At 37.1% G+C, this 26656-nt stretch overlaps 1 protein-coding gene across 4 annotated transcripts in view; it reads left to right on the top strand.

Annotated features, from left to right (window-relative positions):
• LOC106151874 (rho GTPase-activating protein 7) overlaps window positions 1–26656 on the top strand; it is a 166652-nt gene that overhangs the window by 126712 nt on the left and 13284 nt on the right. For all 4 annotated transcript variants that reach the window (XM_087008860.1, XM_087008858.1, XM_087008859.1 and 1 more), the window contains 4 exons: window positions 14368–14439; window positions 17922–18003; window positions 20634–20694; window positions 25196–26552. In XM_087008860.1, coding sequence (XP_086864986.1) covers window positions 14368–14439; window positions 17922–18003; window positions 20634–20694; window positions 25196–26552 — 1572 coding nt within the window. The remainder of the gene's footprint in view (window positions 1–14367; window positions 14440–17921; window positions 18004–20633; window positions 20695–25195; window positions 26553–26656) is intronic.

The raw sequence follows: 26656 nt of genomic DNA, 5'->3' as shown, positions 1-26656 counted from the left end.
TCTAAAATGTGTATCTTTCTCCTCCTCAGTTGACTCAATTTGAGAAAATGGCATAGGACGTGGATCAAATTTTGATTCAGAATGAAAAGGGTGGTTTTTATGCCCTCCCCCTTGCCCACCACCCTGGCCATAGGCATTAGATGATCTATAATGTAAATAGAAGGATGTGCTCTATCTTTTCATATTTTTCTTATGAAAATGGAAGATAAGGGCTGACAGCATAAGGACATGGTTAATACGGTAATTACTCACTGAAATCAAACAAAGAGAATTATTTTCCCCTATAAAATTTTTATTTTAATTAATTATATTTGATTTAAAAACAACAATTCAAAAGTTTTGAAAGAATAGTTGGATTTGTGTCATACGATACATTGGTGTAAGTGTCTGCAAATGATAAGTCATGAAAAAGTTGGATATTAGAACAGTGAGGCTGAAGTGAGAACTGCACCTTGGAGGGGATGCCATTGCTCATGTACAGAGCACAGATAAGGCCTTGTGATTGCTAAATTATAGGATATCAGTTTTAATCTGCAGCACATTGGAAATATTTTCACCTTGGATTACTCAGGAATTTCTCCCGTTTGTTTTGAGCTTATTGAGGGCTCAAGATCATATTTTTAAGGATTTAGCCAGTGTCAATTAGATGATAAGAAATTCTGTATTTTCTCCATTGAAACAAGTAAAACATTTCAATAACTTTATATGTTGGGGAAAGACTGTGGTTTAACTTTAACTGCCCTTTTCATTAAGGGATAGGTTGAACCGGTTTCGGGTGGAGAAACATTTTGTTGGGAGCGTAATTGAAATATTCTTCAGGTCCTTAGTCCTTGTGGCAAAATTTCAGTGTAGAAGCCAGGAAGGTCAAGTAAAGTATGTGTAAGTAATGACAGGCTTGGTAACTCCTAATCATACTAATCTCCATCTAAAATACTACAAAGCACAAGTTGCTTTAAAAACCATAAGCATAATGTGTCATTTAGTTAACCGCAGAGCCGTCAACCTTAAAACGACCCGAGGTGATTTGTGGAAATTTTTTTTCACTGACCCAGATATGATAGGTTGAGTGTTTTATTATAAGGTACAGGGTAACTGTACACTGAGGTCGTATGTACAGTGCATTGCGACGTGACAGAATGCAGGAGGAGATCGACCGCAAAATTTACTCTGATCTTATTTACTGAGACTGACTAGTCCCTTAAATTGAGGAACAACCGACTTTTCCTGACAATTTTCATATTACAGGATGATGAAAGAGCGTCATCCCACTTTTAATGTGTTATTGAGAGATTTTCACATAGTTTGGTGTAGACAAAATTACAAGCAGCCAATCTCGGTGCAAAATAATTTTCCCAAACAATGAAGGTATTGTTTCCGTGTGTACAGGTGCCTTTAAAAGATAGCAGTGCACATTGCAAAACGTGTAAAGAGAATGTCTTGATGTGCATGGTAAAGCATCTAAACTGGAAAAGGGGAATAAGAGGGGCACTGATATCAGTTAAAGTATGGTCAAGTGTGATAAAAGGGCCATGTTCTTCATAATGGGGGGGGGGGGTGATATTATTTAAGTATGAGGTCATTCTAATTGAATTTCTTACTTTTTTCTGAAGGGCTGTAATTGTTCAATCCTTTTCTTGTTGGATTGGTGGTGTTTCCATATCAATAAAACACGTTGGATGAATTTTTGATCTGGTAGGCTTAGTTTGAATGGTTTAAGTGAAAGAAATGCTTCAAGGTGCATGGTTCCAGGAGTATAGTGCAGAGTTATTATTTTCTACACCTCCTTGCCTTCTACACACACGTACATGCATGCATGCACATGCTCCCGTTTCATAACGAGGTGAGCATGGGTTCACTCGTGCACTCTTGCTCAGAGTTGGGACAAATTCATGAGCACCCTCACGTAATATGACCCAAGGTGAGATAACCGTGTTGACAGGGGCAGGGGAAGTCCTCCCAAAGGATGTCACTAACTGAGAGCAGATGGTAAGAAGATTGAAATTTGTCATTTAAGAGAAAACAGGCTCAGACGCAGCTGTGCCACGCTAATTTTCGAGAGATCTTGACATAGAATTTGCAATTCACCCACAACTTAGGCAAACGTCACTTGGATTATCTTTTGCCATTTTGTGAATTTCAAGGAGGCAGTGTAACACAGTTGGTCAATTTGGAAGTCTCTACTGTTATTGTTAATGATTAACAAAACTGATCATCAGTATTGTTAATCAGTGTTGTAAATATTTCTTATATAGTGTCATTTGGTAACACTGTTATGGTTGTCATCATCATCATCAACAACAACAAATGATGCTCAATTTGGACTTACAAAATGAAGAAGAAGAATGGTTTCAGAAATTGCCTACCAAGAAATGCTACAGATGGTCAAAGGTGATACGGTATTAAAGTGCAATGCGTCCTTGGTGTCCGAAACTCCAGATACTAAAACCAACAATGGATACACGATCTACAGAAATTATCAACACATGAGTGATAAAACCACCAAGGAAAACATTGTTTAAGTACCAGATCAGTGTCATACAAAGTAGCAAGGTTCTTCTGAACAGAGCTGGCTTTGTGTCAGGGATAGAGGAAAGATAAAAACACTGACCCCAGTTTGGCCATGAGAACTCTCTGCATTTTGCTAGACTGAATGATTGGTTCATCCTATCTGAATGCTCAGAAAGTACCAGTTATATATGACTAACTTGAAAGGTTTGAAGAGACAGACAAAATGTCTTCACAGTGTGAAGTAATTGTGTTAAGATAACTCACCCTTACTGCTAGAGGAACTATACTACAGATATCAGATTGTGACTGTTGCACAAGCAGCAACCTTGAGAGGGTGATTTTAGTTTGTTTGTATTATCCTTTTCTGATTTTTCTGCATGTTTGTGTCAGAGCATGCATTTAAGAGCACCTGGCCTGCAGGAGCTACTATATCACCTTTGGAAAAGTCATAAGTAGACTTACTATCTGGTAAAACAATAACAAAATTCTTACTGGCTGTATCTAGTAGGACTACTTGTTCAAACTTTCGGACTATTCGGTAGAGACTTTGCATGTTGGTTTTCTCGTATTTGAAGACTTGGTGTAACTTATATTTTTGCACCAGAATCACATTGAGTGTTTATTACCATTGTCCTGGAGGAAGACCTACTCAGTTCAATGTCACCGTTACCATGGCAACCAGTTGTAAAGGTGGGTGGAGGGCGGAAAAAGGTGCTTTAAAGTATTGCAATTTTCTTAGTGATTAGAAGTATTTGGACGGTATCAGAATGGTCCAGGCTTCCTGCAGTAAGGATAGGGAAGGGAAGTCAAGTATACAAAGGAGAAAACCACTTGTCTTTTTTACAATCTCAAAGTATGTCATGAGCATGAGGTGGAATTTAGAAAGTTCAAGAGGATGTTTTCATAATAACATATTGCCATTTGCTTTAGAAATATAGAAACCTGTTTTTGGTTAGAAACAAAAAAGATTACGTGCAAATATTAAAACATAAGTAAGAAGGATCCAAATGTCACTTTATTTATGTAAAACAATAAATTGAATGTAAAAAGATGTCATTAACATTATTTACATTAACTGTATAATACAATAAAGAGGTAACCAGTCCAGTCCTAGTTTGGTTCTCAAGGGTATCCCATGTATCGGCAGTTGTTATGACAACACATGTCACAGTAGGTTGCCTAGTGACAGCTGTCAATCAGACCGGGTGTCCTCCTACAACCACATTTCTCAATGGTAGCTGGTAGAAACCAATTATTAGTATAAAGGTTTAGCTTTTGTTTATTTATTTGATTTCCTCACAGAGTTTGCTATCTTAGTTGCTTAACAAAACTGTCATGGTCTTGGGATCTGTGTGAATTTCTGGTTTTCATTTCTGTTATAACATATGTGTTTCACTGCGGTGAATAGGCAAGTGAAGATGTTGCCTTTCCAGAGATGGGGGTGCATTTCAAAGTTTCAGTCAAATTCTTGTTCTGCAACAGTAACATTTTTCAAAAATAGTCTTCTGGATTAAATCTGGAAATATTAATGTGTTGTATTTATCCCCTCCTTCCAGAAACCCTTCAAATGGTTTTGGTTCTTGCATTTTATTGATTTTTTTGTTTTTGTTTATGAAGATCCACATTCATATTTGCATTTTGCCAATCTCTCTTAATTTGGTTCTGATTTTCAGGGTACCACATTGCCATTTGCTTTTGATTTCTCATAAAGCACTGTGTAAGCAGTAAAGGAAGTTGAGATTTTTGGGGTACAGTACCAATTCATTGTGTAATCTGCTTGTTACAATAATATGGTTGACACAGGCTTTTGGGGGAAAAGTATCAAAAATTGTGAGAAACAGTTATCCATTGTGCTATGTTTAAAATTTAAATCAGCTGGAGCGAATTTCAACTTCCTGATTGAATTTAGAATTCGCTTCGTTTCCTTTGCAGCAAGGATGCAGGGCCCATACACCAGTTCCTGTCAATTTCTTCAGGATCTTGAAACTTACAACAATGTTGATTCATTAACGGCACTGCTATAGTGTGATATCATCCAATAATTGTTTTAGTTTTTACAACATTGTGGCGTCTTTGATCATTGAGTGTGAACTTTGGGCCTTCTAGTTGTCTCTGGGGAATGAAATGTCCTAATATTGGTGGTATCTTGTCTCTAGGGAAGTGATAATCTCTATCTTCTTAATTGGATTAACACCCGGTTCATCCCAGTGACCAGATGGTTTTGAAGTAGGGAGATAAGAAACAAAAATCAATAAACCTGAATGGCCTCAGGAGTTTATATACCACAAGAAAAGTGGTAGAGAGAGAGAGAGAGAGAGAGAGAGAGAGAGAGAGAGAGAGAGGCATGTGTTTTTAGAATTGATTGTTCCTTTACAGGTACATTCAAAAGATTATGAAAGCAAATTGTACTAGATTGCTTTGTATGTTTTCCAAACAGACACTTCTAGGATACAAAGACATATAACCCAGCTGTTGTGAACATTTATTAATTTTCAGACAAGTTAAATAATAAGTAATTGGACATCTGCTGCAGATGACAGTCTGACATTTAAGAATGGTTTCAGGCATTTCATGATAAAGAAATAATCCAATCAGATATGGGTGTGAACAGAGGGTCCCCCTGCAGCTAAGGGAAAAAAAACTTCAGTATAACAGTGGGCAGTAAGTTGCACTTATCACAACAGTTTTTGTGACTGAACATCTCAAACTTTGGAAGGGACAACAACCTTTCAAAACCTTGAAAACTGATTACCATGCAATTTTAGATCTCAGTTGGAGACACGCTGTACAGAATAGAAAGAGACAGGGCACTTCTGCTTGAATAATGATATGTGTAACAAGAAGAAAAGTTGAGATAGAAGAAGTGAGATTTATGTTGAAGACAGTGTTCAAAGAGGAAAGAGTTGCCCGAGGATAGGAGAGATTTGAGGAAAGTTCACACCTGCACTAAAGTTAAAATGGCATGGTGACATGAAGGGCACTTTTGGACATCAGTATTTAGACACCATGTCAGCATTAGGTCACCTGAGTATCTAAACTGCAGCAATGTGAAGGTGGGCTGGTGCTCGGCTGACAACTTTTTTGATTAGGACAGTAAACTGACTGAATTTCTTTACTGTAATTCTTTTGTGAAACCGCCCCCCAGCAACTTGATGGAGCGGTTTTAGATTAGACTTTCGGCCACAAATGAAGTTTTCAATCACAGTGGGACCAAATTAAGAGCTGATCCTGTGACAAGATTACTTTAACTTGAAAAGAAAATTGTAGCCATGCACAGCGGGTCAAAGATAATAAAACGCCTCATGGTAGGCTGTTTCAGGACCTTTTCGTGATCAGCGCATAGAGATACAGAGCTTTTGTGTCTAAATTTAGACAGAAAGCTTGTTGTTTTTGGGACCAGAGTGACAGAGGGGAGTTTTTAATATTAGAATTACGAACTTCCTACTCAGGACGGTGGTAACAGAATATCAGAAAAACAATAGGGAAGTATTAACACTGGATTTTGTCATTTATTAATAACAGAAAGGAGTCTTCTAACAGGTAATGTTTATTTTGACAGAAACATAAGGATAAAACAATGATTGTGGTTAGAAAACTTGATAAAATCAAAATAAGTGGAAATTTTTTCATTCTACCCTTTTATATTTTTGAGTTTTGGATTTCAGGCATGCTATATCACTTTACCATCAACAATAGATAGACTGTGTAGTTTAGAGAGAGAGAGAGGACTTTCAGATACTGGGTGTCACTGTGTGTAACTGTAGTGTGTCCCTAAAATTAACATGTTGTGAATGAGATGGAAGAATGTTTACTAAGGTTATCAGGTAACACAGTCATCAACAGGATGTGGAAATCTCCATGTCCTGCTCTGTGAAATTGGCACCTGTGAATGGTCCAAGAGTGACCATTGATGTTGTAATTATTTAACCAACTTGACCATGAGCAAGGACAGTTGTAGAAAGGTGGCTGGAATTTGACCATTTAGAGACAGATAATACATGGTGGCACAGTATATGATCAAGGTAAAGCCATACAAAAAGGTGGGCAAGTTTGATAATCAGGACTATAATTAACTGACTGCTTGACCATTAGGTAATAGTATCCAAGGCTGAAGAAGCTAGAATTGGACAATTGAAGTGATCATTGGATACTGTATCACAGTGAATGGTCAAGGCATGTTACATGAAAATGTGTCTTTAAGTTAGATGACCAAAGACTATAATTAACTGGACAGTTTAGTTTGTCCGCAGAAGACCAGACAAGACCAGACGCTAGTATAGGTGACCAGATTTGTCTATAAGAAGTTTGGCTTACTGATTTTAAGGTCAAAGAAAAGTGGCTGGAATTTGACAATTAAGGTAATTACAGTATGCAATGTCCAAGTACTAGTTAAGTGGGCCACTGAGGCCCTTTTGACCAGTACCCTAAATCTGACCATACTAGTAATCTGGCTAATAGAACAGGTGCTTGGAGTACAATGGGGGGAGGGGAGGGGAGGCACAGTACTGTATGATCTTTATTATGGGAGATTATGGATATCTTTGTAGAAGCCATAGGTGACAAATAGTTTACCTGGACAGTACTGTGGACAAACACGGGGCTTAGACTGAGTAGGGGTTTTGTGGTGCAATGTTTGACTTTCGCCCTAGGTGTCCTGACTGACCTCTGACTGACCCCCTCGCTGACCGGTGTATTACTGACCAACCTGGGGTCGGTTTTGTAGAAGAATTTGGGTAGAAAGTTGGTTTCAGCTCAAAGACCAGGGATTTTGTTATTAATGGGCAAAGTTATAGAAGTCCACAGAAATAAAGTTCCCAAAATTTATCAGCTTTAGAAAAAAAAATGAAACAGGCCTAAGATTCTTATACTATTGGATTACTAATGATTTATCTTGGGTTGAATAGACTGAAATTTTATGTTTTAAAGTAAAATGCCAAGTGGGTTCAATGCAGGAAATAAAACTCACGATATCCTTTATTTTCAGTTTTTGTTTCACCAATTTGTTGTACAGTTCTCGATACATCAATGATGACAAGCTACTCAGAAATCAATCCCTGATTTAATAATAATAATAATGAAGTTTTTACAGCACTGTGGAAATTACTTTCTGTATTTAAAAGATTTAATTATTCTTGTTCTTCAAAATAATGTTTTGTTAGATATACATGGAATATTTGATTCAGCAATTCTGAAAAGTGACTTGGCTTAATGTGAGAAAGTGCATATTTGTGAGTAACGAAAACTGATTAATCTTGAAATATGAATACACTGGAATGAGTGAGGACTACAAAAATATCAAGTAATTACCGTATCTAGGAGTGGGATGGTGCCCTGGTCAGTGGGAGTCCAGTGTGAAAAAAAGGTCAAGTTGATGTTAGGTTATGAACGACATATCGGAACATGACTTAAACTGCAGGGGCTGGAAAAACAAGGAAAATACATCACTATAGAGGAAGTGCAAATTTAAAGATAAGCAAGGCAAAAAGTTCTCTAAATTTATAACACATCTATCAAAAAAGACAAGTAACATTTATTTTTATTAAAATGCCATAGTATCAATGTATTTGGCTATTTGAGAGTCTTCTGAATTGGGATTCAGCAAGTCTGTTGTTAGTAGTACAATAATTTATGATTAGAGAAAATCTACTGCATCTTAATGACAACTCAGACACCTCGGCTCCTCTCTCAGCTACCAGGGCGTGTCTAGCCTTCCTTAAATACTGGTCAAGAAATCCAAAAGGATGCAATAAAGTGAAAAAATAGATCCAAAGCCCATATTACCATCCTGCATATCTCTCATTCATCTCCATAAAGCCCTGAAAAAATCCAGTCCTGTTGAAACAGCCCAGCTAGATCTATTTTCCCATAACCCCAAATCATAGCTATCCTCTCCAAAGGCTAGCTTTATGTATATCAATGTAATAACATGGATGAGACAGTAGATGAGATAGCAATCCTTGGCCTTGCTTGTATGGTTTTATCACAAGGCCCTTGTTATGTATTATTGGCACTCCCAGTGTCCAGATGGTTTTAATATCCTGAGCTGTCTAGGGCTATCTCTAATATTGATAGTTATGACCCTATGAGTTAACTATATAATAATCCCACTGGCTGAGGTCCATATCTCTTTTAAACCTTTAACCATTTTTTTAAAATTTATTTTTGTTTAAAAAAACTGATTTTTCAGTTCTTATGTACTGCATCATGCAGGTAATCAAATAAAAATGGAGAAAAGTTGAAAGAAATTCTGCCTCTAAGGCCTCTAGGGTATAAGACCCTTAGACCCTTGGTGGGAGAGATGTCCTCTGTTGAAAGTAGCACAATGATGATATATTGTGTTGTCCATAGATGTTCAGCACTTGATTGCAGCTGGAAACATGACAGTCACTTTGGCTTATGGGGCAGTTTTATGTGTGTGATATGACATACAGGCAAACCCACTTGAAAAACAGATACTTTTCTCTTCTCTAGTCTCATCTGACCAAATAATAGACACTATTTATCATTAATTTACCAGCCATGCTAGTGAATCAGTTGTCAGTGGAAACTTGGGCTGAACTGAATGTTAATGAAGGGTTTTAATTGTGAGGTGTTGAAAAAGAGGCTCTGTGGAAAAGGGTATCTTTTCTTATAACCCACAGCACACAGAGAAAAGCACTAGTTCCTGTACCCTTTTCCTAGCGAGCAGATTAAAAAGGATGCCAACACTTTCAGACTTCACAGATATCCCATGGAGGAAGAAAAAGAGGAAATAAATACAAAAAAAAGATCAGTTTTGTTGGAAAAAATATATCAGTGGACAGTTGGAAAGCTTGGACACACGCTGAGTGCACCTTTTTGATTGGTCAGTAGTTTGCCAGTGGTCAAGTGTTTACTTAGGCGCAGCTTCCTGTTTAACTGTAACCTGATTAGCCATGTGATTGTCTTGGCCAAGTTGGCTATATAAATGAGCTAATCAGTGTACTGTGGAGGGGGACTGAGTGCCAGACCAGCAGTGGGGAGGATTAAACCAGCTGGTAGATCTCTGGAAAAGTGTGATAAGGTTTAGCCTAGATGTATGTAAGCACCTTGAAATTAGAGTGTGGATAGGTATAGGTATATTCTGACCATTGGCTTGACCATTCAATCAAGGTACAAGAACTGAAGTGAGCAAGACCTAGAAGTACATGAAGGATTTGCTTGCTATAGGTATCCTTTTTTGCTCAGTCATGGTGCAGTGTCCATAAGAAAGAGAAGGAGAGATACTCCTCATGGTTTGGGAACCATTCACTGGTGTGAAGGAGACTATTTTACAATAATTACACAAACAGCATACCAAGCTGACCATTGGTCATTTCCCACTTCCTACGTGTGCTCTAAATGGCCATCTGGATAGCCTGCAGCTCATAGGATGAAGTCACTGGACAAATGACCAGCTGAGTGGACAGTGTCTCTGGGATTACATAACTCATAGAATTATATAACATATGAATGTCTCTGAATGACATTTGATGACTGCATGCTTTCTGGTGATAGAGTAGGGCTACACATCCTGATATTAAATAGATGACCACGGTTGACAGTCATAGTTGGAGGAAAATCCTGACTCAGTGGTCAGTTCCATGCTGAGATAGTGGTCAGCACATGTTATGGGTATCATGTACCAGATCAGTGGACAGTTGAATTGAAAACTTAGGATTTTCTCTCTCTGGATTTTGGAATTATTGACAGTTGATGATCAAGATCAGGCCATTTCTCTGAGGGATTTTAGATGTGTGACTGTAAAATTAGCATCTTTGGAAGGGGAGCTATTGTTGACCATAAATGTATTTAAAGTCCAGTAAGCATTGCAAGGGTAGTGGACGACAGTTTTAAAAAATAACAGGAGATGAGAAAAAGCCAGGCAGATGTTTTTCAGGAATAAGCTGCCGTCAGCACTGCGACGTGGTAAGTAAAGATGGTACATATTTGTCATATGGATAATTCAACATGGAGGTAACGAAAAATCTTGTCTATCTGTGATATATAGGTTTATAATTGAAGTAAAAGCCATATTTTGTCAGGAAAGGAGAAGATACTCATATTTGAGTGAGGATGGAGACCAATGTATCAATTTATTCTTTAACCTTGTTACATGATTTTATTTTTAAAAGCTAGTAAAAGATCTAAGGCTATTCACTGAAGCATGCATCACATAGAAGGCTACCGGTCTTTCAACAAACAACATTTGATCAATAAAAGATAAGACTTCCAGTTTGAAGATCAAATGATAACTGTTTTTATTGTCCGCTGTAATGAAAACCAACAGATGTTAACTTTATGGAGCGCTGTCATGCAAAGAAAATTGTATATCTGATAAACTGTACATGATGGTCAAAGACAAATGGCCTAATGTGGTCAGTCAGTCAGTCTCTCTCTCTCTCTCTCTCTCTCTCTCTCTCTCTCTCTCTCTCTCTCTCTCAGTTAACTTTGTGAGCAATTTGGCTTAATTTATGTAAGAGAAGAAAGAACACTAAGGTGAAAGCTGACAAAGATTTCAATCATTGTCTTAAAGTTTTTGTCAATCCTCAGTGACACTCAGGAATGTCTGTGATGAATGAGAACTTTTTTGTCATCGATTTATTGCAATTCATATGGAATAATTGTGTATCTTTACTCGTTCATCATTTTATTTGTTTTTATTCATTCTCTTGTTCATTCATGCATTCATTTATTTTTAAAACCATTTACCCACTTGCCCATATATTCACTAACTCTTTCGATCATCATTTTACTTAGAAGTTTGCCCTGATCTCTTAGTACATGCAATAACTCTTAATTTTTTTCTATGAAAGAAACATTAACACACTAAGTGTGATGTACTCTTGTTAAGAGAGAAAAACAAATAGCCAACCAAATCAAAGGTACTAGCAGGAGCATAGTACAGTGCATCACCTGGTCCCTGATGTGACAAGGCATCCATCTGAACCTGGACCCTTCCATATTGCACGAACCCCACTCTTCCTTCCATGACTAGAATGACTGATAGGCAAGAACATGAAGCAGTGCTAGTGCCCAGTGGATGCAGTCACACTAGCACACAGTAGACCGTTAGTGTGTGGTCATAATGATGTCAAATAAATGTCCTCCCATTGGCAGGCCTACACAGAAATTGACCATTCTTGAAATTCATTTTTGGCATTTTGGGAACAGTAGGAGCTGCCTTTGGACTTGAGCTGTGTGGGTTGTGACTTGATTGCAATTAAGACTGGTATCAGTAGGATCGAAGTAGATTCCATCCACTGGGGCCTAGTGTGAGGTGCCTGTGGGAGAGATGACAATGTCCAGACGTCATTCATTAAGTTAAGACAGTTACAAATCCTAACGATCAGAGTGGAATGTTAATGGCAACATGCAGTGGAGATGCCTAGGGTTACTTGAACATAATATGCAGTGTGGATGTTCATTAAACCTTTTGCAGCAGAGTACATGGGAGTATGATGAAAATTAGAGGGGGAAAATGTGGAAAGCATTGTATGGTTCTCTCTCAAAATGTATGGATTTACTACATGTTACATCCATGTTATAAGCAATGGAAAAAGTGCCTGAAAATCAAGTGAGTTTATGGTCAAAATGTAGATGCACCAAGTTTACTACCTTGGGAGTGGTCTTCATTGTGATAATGTGGCAGAAAATGTTTTATTTTTATTTATTTATTTATTTTTTTTGGATCCTTAAGATGGACGGACAAACAGTAAATATATCAAAGAAGAGAAAGCTGAGGTAATACAACAAGTCTGATTCTAAAGGCAAGTTGAATGTTTGTTTTCATGAGTTTAGTACTAGTTAGTATGTGGCCATTATAAAATGAGAGAGATTTATAACCTGACTCAAATCAGGATATCATAACAGGTTAAGACCTCTTGTTGTGGACATGGCTGGGTGTTTAAATCAGTTTTATATCAAAATCTGGGTGTGTAAACGACTCTCTGGAGCTTAAATCACTTTTATATCAAAACCTGGCTAGTTTTGATGACAAGTTTGACAGATTTGCTGATATGAATTATCGGCTTGGCTCTGTGGGCTGACCAGGGAGCAGGGAAGAGAGGCCGAGATTCAGGAAGAGGGAGAGGAAGATGGGGCTTGAAGCAGAGTTGTTAAGTGAAGAAGAAGGAAGTGTGGTAGACGGGGGAGGGCAGCAAGGAGGGGATGGGTAGTTTGTATTGTGCCGTTACCAGATTGTAGGAGCCAGAATAAGTTAATGTCTTTTCAGAGATTATTGTTAATATTTTTAGATACTCTGCAGTTTTTTTCAGACTTAAATCTGTTTTTTTTTATATCTTTTGGAGAAACAATAGATGTCATACATTTGTATTGTTGTGTTGTGGTAACACTAAAGACTTGTGTTTTTTAGAATGCCACGCGTGTGCATGTGCATAAGAGTGTGCGACCATGTGTACAATTTTATAAAAAGTGTAAGCTTGCATAAATTTCTGCTGTTGGGTTATATATAACATAGAAAAGTCAAATTCAAATTGAGTGAATATCAAAAATTTTCACAAGCATGGTTGAGGCATTATCATGCAATTTCATCCCAAAATTTGGCTTGGATAGTTTAACATTGGCCAGAATTTGATTGCTTTGAGATCAAAGAAACACAGAATGGGGATCAACCTAGTTATTGGATCTTGATTGGCAATTACAAGATTGATTGGTTTAATTTCTGCATATTTCCTATCCATATCTGCAGGATGCAGTGAGTCACTGAGTGAGTAATGGGCATGGAAGATAGCGTTTAATCTCAGTCTTGATTGTAGTGTGGAGGAGTGAGATATTCTCTCTCTCTCTCTCTTGTTGTACCATGTGTATTTTTTTCATTTCTGTAGTCAAAAGATATTTGCTGTGTCATAGTTATTTTTGAAAAGTAGAATGATGTGTGAGAAATGTGCATCATCTTTATGGTGAAGAATGAGGTGTTAGTGAGACAAAACTCAAATTGAAATAGCAGTGAAATTAATTGAAACTCCAGTGTGAGAGCTCTGTGTCAAGAAAAGGGATGCAAATGAAACAAAACAGAAATAGAAATAGAAATGGGAGTTTAGTGCACTTGATAGAATGATGGTTTAAGTGGAATTCGAGTTGAACTTTGCTGTAGTTAAGTGCAGATATTTGTGATCGCTGCCTGCGTGCAAAGATGTCTTGATAGTAAGACTAGAAAACATATCAGAACATGAACAGAACAAAACAGGTCAGACCTTAAGTGCTTTTTTGTTGTTGGTGCATCCTATGTTTAATTTTCAGTAATGGAGTATTTAACTGTATTTGTCCTTCTTTTGTTCCATTAATGTCTCTTTGCATCTTTAAACCATTACCAGTGGATTTTGTTTTCTTTGTCTAGGAACCATTTTGAGGAAAGTTTGACAGTAGAGTTTCAAAGTCTTAAAAATCTTCACAATCCAAAACAGTTTTCATCCCCAGCAGGGCTTTATTTAGACTTACTTAAATATCTTTTTTTTTTATTCAGTGAAAAAAATTCTTGCTCATTTTGTCATGAAATTCTCCTGTTTCTATTCTTTTTCAGTTATGGAAGGAAATGTTTCATCTAAGTTCCCCTTATCTAAGAACTCCTGTATTATAAAAGATCCCGTTTCCCACACTGCAGCCCATTGCACTGCATGCCTGGAAGTTGTCTTGTTTTAACCAGTGAAAAAACAAAACAGTTAACACAGATTGTGTTTATTTTACAGGGGTTGAGGTTGAAGGGACCCTCCGGTGGGTTAAAATGTGGCCGGGCCGTGAAACGTTTGCTCTGTGTGCCTTGCTTCCTATTTGGAAGTTTTTTGTATGTGAGACAACATTGTTAGTGTGCTCTAAGTTTTCGTTTGTTTTTGCATTTTCCAGAGATTGAAGCAGTCGAGGCATGTAGGTGGTTAAAGGCAGCCGGGTTCCCACAGTATGCGCAGATGTATGAAGGTAAGACCTTAAAAAAATTTTGGAGTAATAATTTGGTGTTCAAAAGTTGGTAATGGTAGTAGATGTCAAAAATATAGAATGATTTAATCAGTGCCCCTAAACATGTACCAGTTTGAATGTGACAGTCCTTAGATTTGTTTTGTGTCTTGAGAAAGAAGAATGAAGCATAATGTGTAAAAACTGAAATGTATATTTACTTTAAGATAATGCATATAACTGTTCACTCAAGTTCATTTTTATTGAACAATTAGAGTTACTGTAGCAAAACCATTAATAATATAACCATCTGTGTTCAGATTGCTATAAAATATTTTGACTAGGCATTTAACACTTGATTCTTTTCAACACTGGAATTTAAAATGTAGCATTTACCAAAGAAATTTTTGACTTTTTATTTAATTGATATTTTTTGCTCTTACCATTTATTTATTTGTGTGTTTGTTTGTTTGTTTATTTATATATATGTTCATTTATTTATTTATATCCTCGAGTAACACAAGTAAAGTATTTATAAACAACAGAAATGGTTGGGTGTCAAGTCAGTGCCAGGGACTACCAAATCTTAATCCTCAATTAATGAAATCTTAATTCCAGAATCTGATGTCTGTCTGACTTGTTACTCAAAGAACAAACATCTCGTATATCCCTTCTGTCAACTTGGAATGAAAATCCCCTTTGTTCCTGGTTTTAACTATAACATAAAAAGGGAAGAATTAACATGTTATTTGTGTTTGTGTAGACAGTTTATTTGAGGATTTGTGAGATTTAGATGATCTTAGGGTGCATTTTCTTCAAAACAAAGGGAAGTCTTAGAAAGGCTTTGTCTGTGTAAATTTAGTGTGTATCATGAACCCTCTTACATCCTTCCTATCAACTACACATGCCTGCCCACACTTAATTTTAGTAAAAAAAAAAAAAGCTGAATATTAGTATAGCAGAAGTCAATACTGAAACAATTTAGTGAAAACAGAAATTTAATTTGTTTGTATTTAATCTTAAAAATTGAGAAAATGTTTTTAAAAATAGAGTTACACAGGTTCTTCAAACAGCCCCAGCAGACCTACCCCCCCCCCCCCCTCCAATCCAACCACCACATCCATGCTACTTCACATTCAAATATTATCCAGTATAAGTGAACTATTTATCAAGTTTACATTGTTGATTCTTATTTCTCAACAAGATAATTGGTTTCTATGTACCCCTGTTACTGCAGCCTGCTCACATATTTGTATATCTGGGTGGACGGCTGGGATTAAGAACCGATTAAGGGATGGAGTGCGAAGTTTCATCAACAGTGATAGAAATATCAGTGTAAATTGACAGCTTTGGTTGCTAAATATAATCCCTGTTGGTCAGTAGTGTGAGCACAACAGTGGTCAGAAATTGTTCCGTAGCTGTGGGGTCAGTCACGAAGTTTGACAGCTGGTCATTTACAAACATGTGATTGACAGCTGGCTGGACAGTCCTGGAGCAGTTAAATGGTCAGTTTGGTTAGTTTGGACACTGCAGACTACTGCCCTTTTGTTGTGGTTTGTGAGAGTTTGTTGCTGAAGTTTATTGGTATAAATGCTGATTTGGGATTACAGTTATTATATTTAGCCATGTTATCTTATATCATATGGAACTGGGATAGCAGACAGTCACACCTTTAACATTAAGGCAAGTTGAGTCAAGTTGTATTCCAACTGTATTTCAATTGTTCTTACTTAACTTCAGTGGCATGGTCTTCTGACAGTACACATAAAATAAAAAAGCAGTATATTTCTCGTACGTCAGCTACTAGAAAGTGACAATGTATGGATACTATAAAAGCGGTATATAATTCGTATATCAAATCAATTTTTTCGTCAAATTTTCTTCCAAATATAAATTTGGTATAAATTCACTTCCAGATATAGTTCTAGGGTTTAAGTTGACAGGAAGCTGAGCTCAGTACTGCAGGAAGAGTCGTCTTCCTCTTCTTAGTAGATAGGCATTTTTATTTTCAAAAACCGGATATTGCCACTGAAAGATACGAAGAAAGTTTTATAATGATTGTTAAAAAGATTTGGACTTTACTTCTTTCCAAATAGGCAGCTTTGTTTAAGAATGGATAAAGATTTAAGAGGAAGAAATTTTCGTAATGATTATAACCAGGAATTGTGCTTTGCTCTCCAAATCCTTCATTTTTGTTTTAGAAGAAAATTTATACTACAGCATGAGGTTATGATTTATCCAATTCCAGATGGGGTATGTAGTCTGTTGTTCAATCAAATACTGTTCATTTCTTTCTTTTTTTTTTTTTGGGGGGGGGGGGGGGGGCAATTGAACACTGCGTTCTGCATAACCGCAGAAAAATTCCTCTAGATCTACAAAAACAACAGAGGGTTGTTTCATAAAATAAGCAAGTATTCCTGACAGATTAGTACCATTGTACAGGCTGAAGCCATTTTGCCAAGTTTGGTGACTCTGGTGGTTTTTAGACGGTTTTTACCCAGAGGCAGCCACGAGGTGCAGGTTAGATGTTTGTGCATCACAAGCCAAAATAAACAGGCATCAATAAACAACATAAACAGAAGGGTACTAAGGAGCCACACACAGTCGCTTTTACTTAAGTGTGAATTTTTTCTTTAATCCATAATGGCTTCTGTCTCCGGAAGTAGTGGGCTTGGAATAAAAAAAAGCTCTAGGAAGATCAAATTCCTATTCACTTACAGCAGGATTTAAAAAATGTTACAGCCTACTCTTTCTTGGATTTTTATGGTAAAGTCGTGTTTTACTGTATGAGGTAGGGTAGTTAGCTTTATTTTAAATGGAAAAGCAGTGTCTCTTGGAGAAATTAGGTATTTTTTGAATGTTGTTACAGCCTGTATATGTAGACTGTTCTTTGGTTTGTATTAATTGGAAAATTCTGAGGTACTCCTTATATCGGTCAATTAATGTGACTATGAGAGTCATGTACTATGTTTTGGATATGTTAAACTAATATATATTATTTGTTTATAGAACTAATATTATTGGATAAAATGTCTGTTGTCTATTTGTAGTATTTCATTTTGTTTATCAGCATAGCAATTCAGGGCAACTGTCTTGATCTTATATTATATTATATTATATTATATTATATTATATTATATTATATTATATTATATTATATTATATTATTCTTCCCTACCTCCACACACACACACACACACACACACACACACACACACACACACACACACACACACACACACATAGAAAGTATTTTGTATAATATCCAGTTCCCTGTGACTTCTCTTCCAGACTGCCAAACTGTTGATCCATTGTATGGCTCCTGGTAACATGAGCTCTGTATAGGAACCAACCCAACACATGATGTCTGGCCTGCAAATTACTGAACCGGTGTCAGCAGAGCAATACAACTACTGCAGCAGCCAGCCAGTGGAACATATATTACTTGCTTAACACAGAAGCGTTTGTGATTTCATGTTGTTCAGTTTCTGCTTCTTGTTCTTCAGATTTGCAGTTTCCCATCGATGTTGATTCTGCCGAGCAAGATCACGACTTTTTGGATCGAGATTCCATCCAGTCTTTGTTCAGGTATGCTTAGTTGTGGTCTGCCTATTCATAAAATGGTTAGAAGTCCTTAGAGAACAGTTCAAGAGCTTAGCGTTTGACCTGTTCTCTAAATATTTCTGACACAATAGATTGTACAGTACACTTTGCTGGTACATGGCTGATAAAAGAATACATTGAAAATCAAATTGAGCAGTATTTAAAGACTTTTTTTCCAAAATATTTGGAGTTAACATAAGGCTTGTATGCTTTGCATTTTAGAACAATACTTGATTGTTCTGTGAGTTTCCTTTACAAGTTTGCATGTTTTTTTTTGTTTTTTTTTTTTTTTGTGAGAAATAGGACTACAATTTGTAATGTCTGCAATATACATCTCATTTGGCCTTGACTGTACAGCAATGGTCAGTCATGTCAGATATCCCTTAACTGTCATGAGATTCCCATTCATTACATAAAGATACATAATGATTAAAGGTTCACATTAAACTGCAATCTGATAAGACATCAAACACCACATCATCAATGGTACCTGGCACATTATGATGCCTTCCACAGCTGTTAGGTAATATTATCAGTATGGAGAATCCACCCTCCCTCTCATTGATGATGCTCAGTAGCTCACGTGATATAGGAAAACAATGGCCTTTTTCACAAAATGACTTTTTACAGTGAAAGTTGGGCTGATCTTTGAGAATGAAATTTGAAGTCTACTTTGACTGAAGCTACATCAGTAATTGTTCAATGAGATGGAGTGATTTGTAACAAGAAAGACATGACTGCTGGCTAATAATAAGATCAAAAGTTGAATTATTTAATATATCTCCTTTTAATTTATCCTGAATTAATTCAATTTTCAATTCAATTCAATTTATTTCTGTACTGGTACATAGATTGTCATGACCTTGTACAATATGATATACTAATGATGATACAATACAGTTAGTGCATTACCATTTCTCTAGTTGGTATTATGTTGCCTAACCATTTGTGAAGGAAAAAATAATCTTTATATAATGAACATACGTACTAGTAAAATTACTCCTAAAATATTCTATCTAAGCAATGAGATAAACCTTGGTGTGATTATAAATTTAGCATAAACATACTATAAACATGTTACACAAAAGGATATGTGATATGTGATTAATGTTGACCAAATTTTTAAGTCTAAAAATTTAAGACCAATTTTCAGTCTTAAGTAATTATGTGGAATCGGTGCCAAAGTTTTTCAAGCTGATCCCTGGTGTATATCCAAGGAAAAAGGGTTTCAGGTTACCAAGTATTGTATTCTCAAAGACAGTTGAAGATAATAGTGGCATTTTGTTGACCAAATATGACTAGTGTCTTCTTGATGATATCTGTCAGTAAACCCAGAGACTGTTGTGACATCAATGGAGTCATAATCACTTTCTATGATCAAAGAGAAGCTATTAGATTACCTGGACAGGTATGCCACTCCCTCAGTATTATGTCACACCTGTACTTTACCTGTGTGCATTGTTATCCAGTGACAGGGCATCTATACTATATACCCCCCTAGGCCAGGTGTATGGATGCAGCAAAGTAGCAATTAGTAATTCACTGTTTGGGCTGTTAACATTTAAGATAATGCCCAGAGGTTGTGTTTGTGTACTTGTAAACCTCTGGCATAGTTATTTGTTGACCAATTATGTTCAGTGATGTAAGTGAGTTTTTGAATCTAAATTGAACACAGTGATAGAAGCCATTGAATTGTGATCTCTTCTGGGGAATGTGTGGACTAAGAGACATGATGTATAGTATTTAAGTCTTGGGTGACTCTGGTAGCAACGAGGTTTAGAGCAAGGCTGGGTGCTGGAAACACTGGCAAGACCAAGTTATACTTCAGATATTGGCTAATTTGATATGTTTAAAAAATAATCTGTTTGAGTCACCTAAGATGGTAAGTCACTTGGTAATGAACAACAACATTAAGTGTTTTGTCATGGTTCAAGATGTAGTCAAGTTTTTGGATTGGATTGGATTTTGGTTTAGAAGTTAAGTGTATGCAGTCTTTATTTGGTGTAGGTAGATAAGAAAATTTTGAAATTAGGTGCAGGTAAGAATAAGAAATATGCATGGGATATGTTTCCTAGAATATGTTGAAAAAAAAAAAAGCATCAGTTTGAATATATGCTAGACTGTTGGAATGATGTAATCTATTATCTCTCGCCTCCATTAGAATTCAGTAAATAAAGGAAGCATGCAGTCGGTGATTTGATTTGGTGAAAAAAAAGGTGGGAACAAGCTGCAATACAGGCTGGTTTGTTTAGAAGATTTGTTCCAATTGATTTAGAACTAGGTTAACTGAATACAGTCCCTGAACAAAGCAGAGATAAATATAACCAGAATTTCTGAGGTAAAATTCCATTCCCTGGATGGGGTTATAGGTAGAATTTGAAAATTAGGTTTGAGGAGAGACTACGAGAATGGAAGGCACACTCCGAATAAAGATACCATGGAGTTTGCACTGTTTTTGAGTAGGTTATTTAGAAGTACACGTTACTTGTGTCATAATATTTAAATGACTCTGCTTTTGAAAGTGAGAAAGCACCCTTCTAGTCTGTTAACTACACATGTTTGTATAAGAAGATTGGGCAATTGAATTCACCCCTGTTCTTTTGTTTTTCTTTCAGGCGATTAAACATTCTGAACAAATGTGCCAGTATGAAGATTGAAACACCACCTCGGCAGACGGTAAGTTCAGTGCGAGATGAAATTTTATCTCTCTGTCAAGTGATTTAGGCGTCTGATGAAATTAGAAGCTTGAGTATTTGTTTCTCTTTTTCTCTCAGATTTGACAATGTGAGGTTTGGGTTATATAAGAGTTCTAGCACAAAAATAACTTTATTTCAACTGTTTGGATGGCAACAGGGAGATTCTGAGCAGTATCAGGTTGACGTTCTAAACTTGGTGACCTGTCACTGTTCTGAGACCTCAAAGAAAAGAAGAATTGTAGCATTATCATATTCAAAAGTGATAAGGAAAAATAGATTTGGGTTGACTTGGTTTGAAGGTTTGAAGTCAGTATAACATAAGTTACTGGGACATGCCAAAATAGATTTTATCAGCTGTTATGAAGCCGTTTTAGGGCTTCTTTAGTGTCAGAGTAATGCTTAAAAATAGGCCCCTCCAGACACAAAACTAGACCTTATAACTAGATCTTTTTTAGAATGCAGAAAATTTTAAAAGATTGTTTGTTCCTTTTTTATAATGATAAAGTATTTCCCCTAAAAAAATAGTATTGAATGGGGTCAGATTCTACTAAGTCAACATTTTGCAAGACTGAGCCTATTTTGGAAATTCACAGTTTATGGTAGTGTGATAGACAGTCAGATAACTGATATAATTGATAGTCAGGTAGACATTCCAATGGGTCAATTAGTGGTCAGCAGTGACCAAATTGCACCCTTTGGTTGTCTACCTTGACCTGTGTTCAGTGACCATCTGAAATGTGAACAGTTAGTAACTCTTGCCTTTGCTTATGACTGTGGGTTGTATATAATGCACTTTCTGTCTGGGCAGAGAGTTAACCTTGTTAAATTTTTACTCTTCCACCCACTCCACCTCTACCCTCACACCCCATATTCCCACCTACAAGAAAATTCACAGGGAAATAAGACAAACTTTCAATGCACTGTCAAGAATTCAAAACTCTCAGTTGGCACTTGGCTGACCAGTGTTTTTTATTAGTGTCCATCACAAACACATTTTCTTTGACCAGTAGGACAGTCCTTGGCCCCATTCAGAACAGTGGACTAACTAGTCCAAGTGTCAAATATGGCAACCCACTAAAAAGCTTGCCGTGTAATCCACTAATAGACCCAAAATAGATTCCCCATGTGGAAGTATTCAAGTGGGTCAGCCATATTTGATCCTTGGTCTAGTTAGTCCTCTGTTCTGAATACAGCCTCATTTCCCCCCTGGATGTGACCAGTAGTGGCTGAGAGGTACAAACCATGGCCACTGACCACACACACATTATCCATTTGACTTCTCTGTATGTCTGACCTACAATTAACACGTGTCTAAATACCAGTCTGCTGATATAACCCCAAGCAGTGTAAGTGAACAGATCAGGTAATTATTTTCACTAGTTTTCCTTGGTACCTGATTTTAGATTGAGGTCACCGTTATAGATGTGAAGGACAAGTATTCGATCATGGATCATCTTAGGAGTGTGGTATACAGACCTGTAGCCATCAGTTACAATGCTTTTATTTTAGTTATTTGTTTGTTTTAATATTATGCTGAGGTAGACCATAATGGCATATTAACTAGGTGAAGTTTTAATTCAGAGCAGACATTTCCCCAGCTAAGGCACTCTCAGACTGTCTCTCCCCCCCCCCCCCCCCCCTTTATTTTTGGACCTTGGTTTAAGATGAGTCTTGAAAGTGGATGTCTTCACAAAATCATAGATTCATGACTCTCAGACATCACTAGAAGTATGTCTGGGAACTTAATATTTTCACTAGGAAAATGTTAAGATACTTTATGAGTGTAGGTTAATGTGAAAAATGCTTGTAACTCACACAAAAGTGTGATTCACTCACAAGTGGTGGTTTAACATGAAAAAATATCATGATGTTGCATGAATGTTAGTTAAACATGAAAAATTATTAGTGTCAAAGATGTTTTGTTGTTCAGATGTTCTCAGCAGTGTCATACTGGATGTGTTGTTTGGGTCCAGAGGAAGTTGAGATTGGAATGTGACAGATGTGATGTGCACAACTACCGCAATGCAGCCCCACTCCCACCATTCCTTTCCCTAGAAGGATATTGATCTGACATTTACACCCCATTTCCATAGATTTTTAGATCAATCTATCCCTGTGGGGAGTCTCACTAGATTACTGTCAGCTTGGCCGGCTTAAGCGTCTGTCCCGCCTACTAAAAGCTGTAAGGGGGTAATTAACTATGGTGGCCGCTCGGCTAACTGCAATTTAGTGTGAACCCCCAGGGAGTTAGGTCGATCTAAATCTTAATCTTTAGATCGATCTAATTCTCTGGGAAAGCACCCTTAGACTTAGTGCAGAACTGTCGTTTTTCACCAGAAGGGGTAAGTTTATTATTAATCTGGTATATGTTTTCGCTGCTTAGCACTGATTTACCCAAAACAGTATTTAACTTTACTATAGGGAGTTTATTTTTACCCATTTGCTGTGTTTTTCCTGGGTTTAAAATTTGACAATAAATTTGTATAAATGTAGTCTAACTAGCTCTTACTTTAAAGCAAAGTGTAGTTTAACTATTGAGCACTGCTTTCGGTGAACAGAAATATAAAATATATGATATTCATCAGTCACAAATGATGAAGAAAATATTGAATGTGTTGGATATTTTAAAAAATTTTCTTAAAATATTTATTTTTTATGTTCTGTATAAACAGAATTACTCCAGACAAATAATTTGATTGATTAGAAAACTGTTTCTGTCTTCAAGTAAGCCACAATTTTACTTGTAAAGAGTCACATTTTCTTAAAAACCACTGAACATCAAGACTATGATTTAAAATTGTCCAACACACAGAATTGTTAAAGATCTTAGAAAATAAACAGATACCTGAGGACCAGCCAATATGTCATTACTTATAGCCAAAAAGAATTTTTGAAATTCGTTTTAACTGACACTTTAATTTTTTAATATCCAAAATGTAGTTTTGAACCCCGAGTGGGTGTCATTTTGGGTCAGTTTTCTCTACAATATGTGTCTGTACACCTGTCGCTAACCAGGTATTCACATTAGCAATTGTTTGTTATAACAACGTTAAAGTTGACGAACACGACCTAATTAAAGAAACAAAAGCGGATAATTTCAAACAGAAAATGGTCACTTTACATCAAATTATACGACTGAGCCCAATAATGAAAACAGGCACAAAAGATTTAAACTGGAGACACGTTCACACAAAGACCTCACTGTGAAAAGCAACAAATTCTGCTTGTAACTTAGTCTTTGCAAAATATTTACGAATCGCCTATTTCAAATAAAGTTAAAGGGAAGGGTCAGTTTGAAAATCAAAGCAGTTGTTTGGTCAGTTTTGCCTCTGATAGCTGGCGGTATGTGGCTCCAATTATGGATGCCCTTTGGAGTGTGTAATGCCATCATAGGGTTCATTAACTATAGTGTGGTGTGATTGTATTGAAAGAATGCTGGCAAGACGTGTTGGTCGTTCTTTCCACAAAAGAAGCTGCATAGCTGAGGAAACATATCTGCGCCCTATTGCCTAGTTGTTTATTTTCCTTCAACCTTTTTAATTGTTCGCCAAATATGCGCAGTTTGTGTAACTTTTGTCGGAGAGCGACCCTGATTCTTTTCTAACAGTTAACATTGACATCCAGACAATGTCTGCCACAATCTGTGTTTAAAAAACAACTCCCTTATGAAGCGGTTTAATTGTGGCGATAATCAGGAGCTAAGGGCAAGGTCAGCCGGGTATTTTCACACTTTTCAGCGGGTTTGTTTATGTAAGGCAATAATCTTTACTCAAGGCATACCTCCCTTCCACTCCACAAGGAAATTAAGATAGAGTTATGGACAAACAATGGCCGGTGTGATTTGAGACACCGCCATGACATTTGATCCCTCCCATTAAAGTGCTGTAAAGATGCAATGATCCGGCCCCAGAGGGTTTGGCTGGCTACAGCGGGTGGGTTCATGCATTACAAAGGTACAAGCTTACCGCGTGTGTGTTAACTGCCATGCCGTAAGGGAGTAAATGAGGTGGTGAAACTGCTTGCCGAGCCAAGATACATTTTGGTGGAAGTTACTGTTAGAAGTAGCCTTACTTGAAGTGAAAGAGAAGTTCCACATTTTGACTTGGTGTTGTAAAGACTTGAAAGAAACATTCCCTGAATTGAAATCTATGGAAATTTTGATTTCAATATATGAATTTCAGAGGTGAGAGTTAGTGTCACTTAAGTCGTGGCCTGTGGGGTCCCTAATGTTGTGAAAACTTTTCAGTGACACTGTAACCTGTAATATTTAAGTTGTAAACAGTGGCAAGGTATTTCAGTTGACAGTTGACAGTTGACAAAGAACTAGTCTATGGTTTCTAGAGACTGGGTGAGAAGGATTTAGAGAAGTATGGGTGAAAAAGAAATGAAACTGGTGCAATAGGTGCTTTTAAGAATTTAACTTTGAATTTTACATTTCTAAATTGTTTTTGTATCTCATTTGTGTCTTATTTTACCTTCAGCATGACGAGTCAGATGACGAAGAACAACAGTGTGCTCTAAGTGATAAGTGGAAATATCAGAGAACTTGTCGAAGGTGGTCTAGAAAAGATGGTGAACTGCAATCGCCAGAAGAACGACACCCATCAGATAATGGAACTTTGAAGAAAATGATAGGTTCATGTAGCAGTCACGACAGTGTGTTGACAGACAATGATGATAGTCAACAAGGTGACAGTCCAGTTCTGCACCACAAGGAAAATCACGATCAGTTTGATCGCTTGGATTTATTCATTACAGCACCCAAGGATTACCCTGGAAAATATAATACACTGTCTACTCAAAGGCAAACATCTGTGGATGGTGCTCAACAGAAATTAGATGGTGACACGGAACAATCAGCAAGTCTCAGTGCGTCCTTGAGTCTTAGTCCAAGACTGCGGAGAGCTGCAAGTGAAAAAATCAAAGGTGCAAGAAACTTTTTGAATAAAAAGATGGGTACCTTGAAGACTAAAAAACGTAGGCGGCCACTAGATGGCGCACAGATCAGTGGACCCGTGTTGATAGATTCACCCGAAGTACAGGAAAGGATTCAAAGACTTGGCTGTGTGGATATAAGTCCAACATCAGAAGGTTCGCCCTTGTTAAACCAGCACCTGCCACTAGGGGGAGCTTCATCTCCCAAAGATTCTTCAGACAGTGATACATCGCCTCTGTTACGGGCCAAAAATGCCACCACCATACAAGAGTTAAATGAGGTGCAAAGTCAAAAAAGTAGTACTAGCAATGGTGACATTGCTACTGCTTCAGCTGATAGCGAAGACAATGATACAACAGCAGTAACAACAATATCCACAGATACAGCAACAGCCACGACATCTACAGTTAAAAGAGCTAACTCTGGTTCACAGTTGTATGCTGATAAGGAATCGGCATCGAATGACTTTGAAAAGGCATATAGCACAATGCCACGCATTCACGAACCCATAAAGCGACGTTCACAGCATGGACGTAGCAACAGCGATGTTGGAGTGTCACTGACAGAAGAAATGTACATTCTTCCAGCCGATCACAAACCTGGTACCTTTCCCATAGTAATCTCTAATGGAGTCCTTCCCTCTGATATGGGGAGTGCATCCGATTCCAGCAGCTTTAACAAGAACTATTTAACCGCCTCTCCCGTAATGAGGGATAAATCCTCGCGAAGAAAGGCAGGAGGGGGAGAAGAAACAATTGACGCCAGTAGGATGAGCATCTATGATAACGTACACTTTAACAACATCTCTGGACTGACACCTCAAGAAGAACTGGACATGATCTTAAATAATTTGTTTGATGAAATTAATGGACTCAATAGAAGTCTGAGTGAGACAGGATTAGGTAAGTTGGGTAGTATTTGTATTTAAGGTGAGAGGAGTTATTAGCAGGGTTGTTGTATTTTGTTTTATCAGACTCTTCAGAATATTCAGCTCTTTGCTCCTATC

Source organism: Lingula anatina, chromosome 3, assembly GCF_051362555.1.
Source record: "Lingula anatina isolate TDL-2025a chromosome 3, LinAna3.0, whole genome shotgun sequence".
Taxonomy (NCBI): domain Eukaryota; kingdom Metazoa; phylum Brachiopoda; class Lingulata; order Lingulida; family Lingulidae; genus Lingula; species Lingula anatina.
This window is presented reverse-complemented; position numbering and strand designations above follow the sequence as displayed.